Genomic DNA, 9,428 nt, shown 5'->3' on the forward strand with positions numbered 1-9,428 from the left:
TAAATTACCTTATAGCCTTAGCTACTACGGAAATGGGGCTGAGTCATCAATATTTGATCTTATTAGCCTAATTTTGTTTTTCATTGGAGAAAGCCACCAAACTTAGATTTCTGATATAACTGATCAAATTCTATCCAAGAGAAAGCTTAAATGATTCCAGCTCTTCTCCAGTGATTAGACACAAGAGTTTTAAACATGTCAAAAAGAAATCTAGTTGTTTTTAAAACTTAAGTCATTTTGTCTCAGGTTTACTTTTTCCATTAATGACGAGTTAGTTAGTTACCCCAGGACTGGATGAATATTTTCTAATATCTATGCTAACTGACCAGGATCTTAGTTGGTTCAATATGAGCACATTTATAGAGACTGTAGACACTTATGGCTAAAGTCTTCTTACAGGAATTTTAAATTACAACATGGAACAAAACAGAAAAGTAAAGTTCAAAATTTTAATTTGTGAAGAAATGAAAGCTAGTTAGGGCCTGAAGAAGTGTTATCATGTTGATTACATCTTATTCCCAATCTGCCTGACATTTGATGCAACAGTGGGGAAAGTTAAGTATGAATCTGCACAGTTATCTTGAGTACAAAACTAGTATTACATGATGCATAAGACCCGGTCTTCCAGGATATTTTAAATTTTTTGTATAATAGCTAAGAGCATTAATAATTTTTTAAATGTGAAAAGTGAAGGGGATATCTCAAAATGGGTTAATTTAGATTTAGAAAAAAATAGGCATTTTTATAAAACTACATGAGTGCTCTGCACCTCTTTTTATGCTGATGGTTAAACATAGATTTTAAGGTTATGATGAACAGCGTGTCTGGCTTTATGGCCTTTACACTAGACAATCTGACATTCCAATAATGAAAATTATTTACCTACACAATTACCTAATCAGTACAAAAATATTTTCTTATGCAGAGGTAAACAGGCCCATCAAGTACCAGGACATTCTCCTGATCCCAGCACTGTGCCCATATAAATTTTATCATTTTTGTATGGAAGTTATTAATATAACAATAGTAACAAATAAAAAATAAATTCTTTCAGAAAGTACTAGGCAATAAGATTGCTAAGAAGATGAAGAAAAGCCAATTAACTAATGTAAACACAGGTGATTCCTTAACATAGAGGAAGTTTGTTTTAGATGGAAAAAAGTTCATTTCCATATACATTACTATACATTACTATAATAGTAGCACAAGTAACTTCTATTATTATGGTACTGTTGGATGAAAGAACCATTAAAATTAAATAATGATAGATCTATTTGTAAATAAATAATACATTCCACAGCACCATTATTAAAATTATCGTTTCAAGGTCATGAAAAACAAGATTGCTCTATGATCACAGAAACAAAGTCAACATTTATAACTTTTATAACTGCATGTATGAATTCCAAGGATGTTAATAGGATTTAAACCTTTCAGTTATGTGTTCAGATTATTCTCATCACATACCTCTGTTCTCGATAATTTCTTTTCATGGACAAGAAGAAAAGGAAAAAAAAGAAGAATTAGTTACCTATGGAAGTATATTCAGAGAGAACAATAAACATGAAAGGTCTAGCATTCATTGAAAGGTCTCCACTAGAGGATTTCTGAATTGCAAAACTAAATGGGTAATACACGGTGCCTGGGTGGCTCAGTGGTTAAGCGACTGCCTTCAGCTCGGGTCATGATCCCGGAGTCTCAGGATCGAGTCCCACATCGGGCTCCCCGCTCGGCAGGGAGTCTGCTTCTCCCTCTGACCCTCTCCCCTCTCGTGTTCTCTCTCACTCTCTCTTTCTCTCTCAAATAAATAAATTCTTAAAAAAAGTAAAATAAAATGGGGAATACAAACACAGACTCTCTTTCACATGATACACACACACACACACACACACACACACTCTCTCTCTCTCTCTACTTCATCTTTAGAAGCGACACCAAAGGGTTAGTGACAAAATTTTCAAATAAATATTTTTAACAGCATAAATAAGCTTCAGTTATGAAAGAACACCTGTTTTCCCAATATCAATTGTACCATATTAAACATTTAGTTAGTAATGTTCTAAAGTCAATCTTATTCAAGTTACTTCTATAAATTAACTGCTTTCATAGAAATAAAAATCATAATTCATTCCTTTTGGAATATATATCCCAAACTAAAGCTCTTCCTAAGAATTTCAAATGGGAAAACATGATTGGACACGGGAACATCTTATTTCATCATGTAGGATATATTAGAGTGAGTTAATTCACAGCTGTTAGGGACCTTCTAAGTGATCACTACTTACTGAAACTTTACACTGGAAATACTTTGTTCAAACTTTAGTCTCTCTTTTTCATTTGGCCATACACTAAAACAAAATTACATGAGTTTTAAAACAAACCGATATTAAACAAAAATGTGTTCTAGAGGGTGTAATAGTAAGGCACCAGTGACTTTTAATTTACAACTCAAAAGACTTAATTTTTAACTTTCTATCATGACCTAATTAAGTGTTAATATTCTGAAGACATGTTAGAAAGGTCAAGCAACTGAGTACTGGGCTCCTTCCTCCCCACATCAAGGATAATGTTTCCATATCAATTTTGTTTGTAGCACCTTTATCTGCCTATCTATTTCATACACCCTGTAAGTATCTTGGTTTAATAATGAGCTCATGAGAGTAAAAGTGCCAATTTGTTATTTATATTTTTCATAGTTGAAACCATCAGATTGGGGGAGGGGGAGAATAAGTCCCAGACTCTTTCTGTTCAGTATGTTTAACTTTTTATTCCCTCCATCTGACTACCTAGTGGTCCATCAGTTCCAAATAAGTATTCCTCATTGCCTATTCCGCCATTCCCTCACTCCAAGGCTTGGAGAACGGGCAGAAAGTTTAATTGGAAGCATTAATGAGGAAACAAGTTCTCAGGTCCTAAATCCATTTTTGAATTTCAAGTAGAATATGAATTTCATGAATTTAACTCCTGTATTAAAACTTCTACATTCTCGTTCTATTCTTAAACATACTCTGAATTAAGTTTAGTAGCACTAAAACTTTCATCACTCAGGTTCAAATTTATGAAGAGGATTCTGTGGTATGAATAAGATTTGTCTTTTTCCTTAGCGAATATGCAAAGTACATATATTCAGAAATGAAAAAAAAAAACCAGTGAAATCTCAAAAGAATTTCATAAAAATAAGAAATGACAAACAGAAAGAAGTACTTTCATTCTAATCATTAAAACAAATGGACATAGGTAATTTCATTAGCAAGAAAAGTTTAGATTTCATATTTTCTGAAAGGTAATTTTTTTCCAAGATTGCAAAAACAAGAAATACCAATTTGCATCAGTAGGTGGCAGAAAATCACACACAACAGAACTAATAATTTTGCCTTCCCTTTTCACATGACCAATGAAACCACTGAGCTACTTCAAAAGATCAAAGCTTGTGATGGCAATTACCACATAGGTCTTAAATCAGGGAAGTCGAGGAAATAGCGTTAACTCCAAGATGGGGCTAATTTACCTGAGGTGTGAGGCAAGGTCATATGATAACTATTCAGAAAAGCCTTCCTTTCAGACATGTAATTTTATAACTCCAAATGTTATGATGAAATCAGCCCGTGCAAATGGAAGTATGCCATAGAGCTAACGGCCTGCACATCAAAGAGGCGCATAGGTACTGATCATCTATGAGCTGGTACAGGGCTAGGTACTCATTTAATCAAGGCAAAGCTTTCCGACTGTGCTGTGCCCTCTTTTGCTGCTCGATGCCATAGTTACCATGTTATGCTAAACTTTACTGTCTATGTTGTCCGTGTTACTTGTTAATAAACAGCCTTCCACAGATGCCCTCATGTATTTTAATGCTTTCAGCACACAAAGTTTATCTTGGCAGTAAGCTAACTGCTCTTTCTTTTCCACCAAAGAAACTCTTTCAGGGTTCTGACTTCACAACAAACAACAGCCATATATACTTTTAAAGAGATTTCCTTCAAATGAGTTGGTTTAAGACCATGTCAGGTAATAATAATAATAATAGCACATAATTACATAGTGCCTAGTCTATTGAACAGTTTGGGGTAATTTTTAAGCCTAAAATATCCTAATTCCCAAGTCTGTCAGTGAAGTAAGTCAGGTGTATGTGGGGGGGGGGGGGAGTACTATAAAATGGGGTAATGGCCAGAATGCCTAGAAAACATTGTAGGCCCTTCAAATGGAGAAAAACCCTAGGGCCGGGGTACTGAAACATCATCATGAGAGATCAGCAGAACAATGATTTTAAGTTGAAATATTAAACAGAACTCAAGGTTCACCATATTTAAGTTTCAATTTATTAAACTTAAATAAGTTACTTGAATACTAAGGAAATTTTTTACATCGTTAATATCGAAGTACTTCAAAAGGAAACTGAACATATTCAAAAAATAAGTAAGTTTGGAATGCCTGAAGTCATCTCCTTAGCTAAATGCTCAAGGGGTTTCAGTATTCAAAAGTTACGTAATTTGTAACTTTTTAAAAATGTATAAATAAGAACCCAAAACTTCTAAGCTGAACTTGAAGCTTAAGAATTACATATTAAAAGCAGTAACTTAAAGTTGACTCTGAATGTGAACAAATGAAGTCTCTGAACAGTATTTTCTTCACACACAAACACCCAATAGTTAAATACTAGTGCCCCCTTCGTACTGGGTATGAAGAGAAAGAGGCTCTGCCTCTGGCATGATGCCGGGCCACGGCAAGTGCTCGGTCACACATCTGCCGTGGCTGTTCTTGCTGAGAATTGACGGCGTCACTGCTGTTGGTACTAAAGCATCATGCTCCCTATGGGACCATCTTGCCTAGATCTCTGGGCGTGGGTTTAAGTCAAGAGAGCCCGTGTCACTCAAGAGCAAACCAACACCGCCTTCGCATTAAGACACGATTTAGATTGATTTTACTTCACGTAACAGTTTTAAAACAATATTCTTTACTTTTAGAATAGAAGGGAGTTACCTCAAAATCTAAAAACATAGTAAATTATTATTACCTCTAATCATGCCAAGACTATTCACTGATTGCCTGTGGAACAAGACTGATTTTCATTGCAGGTATATTTATCCAATGATACACAACTTTCTAGGTGCTTAATTAATTTAAATGAAATGTTTTAAAGTCTATTTCGATAGTAACAATACTGAGACATTTCACTTACTTATAACCCCATGCGGTTATTCCTAATATGAGGGCCAGCACTAAGATGGTGCCAGCGATTATGCCTATTATGATATTGGTACCAGCGACACCTATGGGGGGAAACAGAAAACAATGAAGATCAGTGTATATAATTGAAATTTTGATACAAAATTCTTTCAGGAACATTATTCCCCATATTTGTAATCACCACACTAACAAAATTATTTGTTTTACAAAGTGGGTATTTTTTCCCTTTAAATCTTAATCTTAGAGAACACTTTTTTAATTTAATTTTCTTGAGCTACACTTGACATAAGGTTGTATTTGTTTCAGGCGTACAACATAATGATTTGATATCCATACATACTGTGAAGTAAAAAAGTGGGTGTTTTTTTAAAGGGACGAAAAATCAAGCATTACTTAGCAATCCGAATCAACTGTTTGTTTACATAATTCTTTGTCTACATTCCCTTTTCATTCTTGTCCCAGTATATTTTGCACAGTTTTATTTCCCACGTAATTTTCTGAAAAATAAGATGAGGTCACTGAACTACTAGAAGGAAGAGTAAAAAATAAAAAAACAAAGGGAGAGCGACTCTACCATATTGCCACAGCACTCTTTGGATAGGAACGTGTAGAAATCCATGTTCCTTTTGACCCTGACCTCTTGCTCAGGATTTCCAGAAATGTGACTGTCCATATCCTTCCATCCTGACCACTAACGCAAGGTCCTTATCGCCCTCGGTTGTACGTGTGATATTTTGTCTCTCAAATGGAAGCTCCTTGAGAGAGAAAATGTGTCTACGGATTTATATAATGAGTGCTCAGGTGATCAAACAATGGGCTTATAGTTCCCAGTTGGTAATGGTGGCTGTGGGATCCTAGAGAAGGAAAGAAACCAAAGGAAAAGAGAGTGTGTGGCGAGCCAGAGACTGGTGCTTGCCAGGCACGAGAGCCAGGCGGCAGCAGACCGGCAGAGGGCCAAGGCGAGGCCAGTGCTCAGGACTCGGTAATGGCACTGTGTGTCAGCATCTGCTGTCAGGAAGGCAGAGATGGAATCCTTAGGGGGATCATAGCAGTGTGAGTGACCCCATAAGTCAAAGGCTCGGGCAAGAGACTCAAGGGAGGGCCCAGGAGCAGAAAAGGCAGATCGGAGGCCTGGCTGCTTTGCTGATAATGATTTATACCAGATGCTTAAATCACCCAGATCTGTTTCACTCAGAGCAGCTCAGGTCTCTCTTGGTCTGCTGCACTCCCGAAGCATCTTTCTAGATGTCAACAGTTTGTAATCACGGGCAACTAGGGCAGATCGCAAATCCCCATGACAGAAGCAGCCGCCTCCCTGTATGGGAGGCCTCGGTAAGTCGCATCCTACGGCAGGGCATCCGAGGAAACTGGCAGAGCCCGCCCTGCACACATCCTCTGTGGGATGGGGGGATGCAGATGCCAGAGGACCCACTGGGGCACTGGGGTTTTCCTACTCTAGGGCCTAGCATATCTGCCTTTTCTTTTCTTCCAGCAATTTTTACAGGGATCAATAAACTTGGAGGCTTAGCCTGGTTATTTCTAAGTAATGACATGACTTCTGACAAGTCACTTAAATCCAGGGACCTGAATAGCCTCATTTCTGCATTCACTGCTGGAAAAAGCTCCATACTACCCTTGCTAAGACTGAGGACACCAGAATCTTCATCATTCTCTGACTTTCCTTGCTAAAGTCATCGTGGCTAAGATTTTTAACCTGTCTGGATGATTACAATGAACAGGAAGATGAATGGACTTCAGGATTTGAACATTAATTAACACTCAATCATGAAAAATGATAAAATAGGGCGCCTGGGTGGCTCAGTTGGTTAAGCGACTGCCTTCGGCTCAGGTCATGATCCTGGAGTCCCGGGATCGAGTCCCACATCAGGCTCCCTGCTCGGCGGGGAGTCTGCTTCTCCCTCTGACCTTCCCCCCTCATGCTCTCTCTCTCTCATTCTCTCTCTCTCTCTCAAATAAATAAACAAAATCTTTAAAAAAAAAAAAAAAGAAAAATGATAAAATAGTTTAAAAGGGGACATCTACCTCCAAGGCATGTGTTCTTACAACTATCTGCATTTAATTTCTACCTCTCCATTTGGGCCACTGTAGCTTTTAGATCTGCACCCGTTGTTTCTTATCTATGTCCTTAATCCCCTTCTAGACACCTCGGCCAAGGTTACTACTTCTAGAATTATGTACAGTTCAGGCTACAGAACTTGGGTTGAATAGAGATGGGATTCTATAATAAAAAAATATTAAAGCCAACAAGATATTTAAAAGTCAATTCTTCAGAGGTGCCTGGCTCAGTCGGTTAAGTGTCTGCCTTCGGCTCAGGTCATGATCCCAGGGTCCAGCCCCAGGTCAGGCTTCCTGCTCAGTGGGGAGCCTGCTTCTCCCTCTCCCTCTGCCCCTCCCACTCCCTGCTCGTGCTCTCTCTTGCATAAATAAATAAAATCTTTAAAAAATAACCCAGTTCTTCAAATTGTTTTTTTTTCTATGTATTCAATCCCACAGTATAAAATTCTCTCCTTAAATTCAGAGAGTTAAGAAATAGGACTACTTTCTTCATTTAAAAGAAATGCTAGGGTTTGTTGTCACCACCCCCCAAACAGAATACTTGAAAAATCTCAGTCTGATGTAGGACAAGATAAGGCTAAATCAGTAGACTAAGTTATATTCAATATTACACATGGAAATAGAAATGGAAAATATCAGTTTCATACTGTGGATCCCAGTTCTATATTATATTTGAGCTATAACAATAATCCAAATGAAACTCTCTGAAGAGCAGTTCTCTCTTGTTATGTATAAAAACTACGTAATGGCAGTAATCAAGTACCTACCATTGCCAGACAGAGTTATGCCAGTCTTTGCATCATCATTGTGAGGGAAGTATGTGCTGCAGTCCGCACCAGTCCAGTGTCTGTTACAGACACACTTCAGCTCATTACTGCACACCTGAAATCCAAAATCAGTCAAGAGTACAGGTCAACTCTCTGATACAGAAGCATGAAAAATAAGCACTAATTTCTAACTGTTATATGCCTAGAATTTGATGGTACTGAAAAACGATCAGTACTTTCTTCTAAAGACTAATTTCCTTATTTCTTTTTCAAGTACCTAAAATAGTATTTTCTAGAGATCAGCAGTTAGACTCAAAGGGAATAATGAATTTTAACAGGGGAAATGAATATACAGTCTAAAAAGAAATCAATGAAATTATTGTTTTGAATTTCATTAACTTAAATTTTATAGGAGGGAGTTTTAAAACTCAGCAGAAATACAATCATTTGCTGATTATCCAATATAAAAGTTTCTTCCAAAGAAACGGTCTTTATACCAAAGTTTTATTCATCTTTTAGGAAGCATATAAGATAAAGAGCAACCCAGTGAAGAAGAGGGAAGGCCTGACTGGGCTAAGAAGAAAGTTTCACAAAGCTATAGCCCCGGCACCTCAACCCAAGCGACAGAGATGGACGACCTCCACGTCATGGAAACCGTGAACCCCTCAAACAAAATGTAAGGAAAAATTTCACATAAAATGGCACCAAATTCTTAAAAATTATAAGACAATAATCTATCTTCACTTATACGTACAGGAAACGGAATCTACACCTAGATCTTATACTTCAAAACAACTTTCAATGGAGTGGGAAGTGGGGGAGAATTCAGCTAGGTTTAAGGTCAGAGAAGTTCTTCAGGGGACAGGCTGTCAGTGGATAGCTTTCTGTCTTCTGTCTGATCTATGACATACATCCACATCTAAATGTAACTACAGAGGCGCCTGGGTGGCTCAGTCGTTAAGCATCTGCCTTCGGCTCAGGTCATGATCGAGCCCTACATTGGTGTCCCTGCTCGGCGGGAAGCCTGCTTCTCCCTCTCCCACTCCCCCTGCTTGTGTTCCTGCTCTCGCTATGTCTCTCTCTGTCAAATAAATAAATAAAATCTTAAAAAAAATGTAACTATAAAATACGATTAAGAAAATGCAGATTTCAGATAAACAAATCTCTGCAGATTGACAAATACGCAGGAAGAAAAAGGTTGAGGTTTTTTATTGTTACGTTAATCACCATACATTACATCATTAGTTTTTGATGTAGTGTTCCATGATTCATTGTTTGTGCATAACACCCAGTGCTCCATGCAGAACGTGCCCTCTTTAATACCCATCACCAGGCTATCCCATCCTCCCATCCCCCTCCCCTCTAGAACCCTCAGTTTGTTTTTCAGAGTCCATCGTCTCT

The 9,428-nt window shown here is 37.7% G+C and overlaps 1 protein-coding gene across 12 annotated transcripts in view; it reads right to left on the reverse strand.

Annotated features, from left to right (window-relative positions):
• Window positions 1-9,428, reverse strand: part of ADAM22 (ADAM metallopeptidase domain 22) — a 220,734-nt gene that overhangs the window by 26,211 nt on the left and 185,095 nt on the right. For all 12 annotated transcript variants that reach the window (XM_032402232.1, XM_032402235.1, XM_032402231.1 and 9 more), the window contains exons 24-26: window positions 8,028-8,142; window positions 5,177-5,267; window positions 1,468-1,485 (exon numbers count right to left, since the gene is read on the reverse strand). In XM_032402232.1, coding sequence (XP_032258123.1) covers window positions 1,468-1,485; window positions 5,177-5,267; window positions 8,028-8,142 — 224 coding nt within the window. The remainder of the gene's footprint in view (window positions 1-1,467; window positions 1,486-5,176; window positions 5,268-8,027; window positions 8,143-9,428) is intronic.

The sequence above is a fragment of the Phoca vitulina genome, unplaced genomic scaffold (assembly GCF_004348235.1).
Source record: "Phoca vitulina isolate PV1807 unplaced genomic scaffold, GSC_HSeal_1.0 scaffold4, whole genome shotgun sequence".
NCBI lineage: Eukaryota > Metazoa > Chordata > Mammalia > Carnivora > Phocidae > Phoca > Phoca vitulina.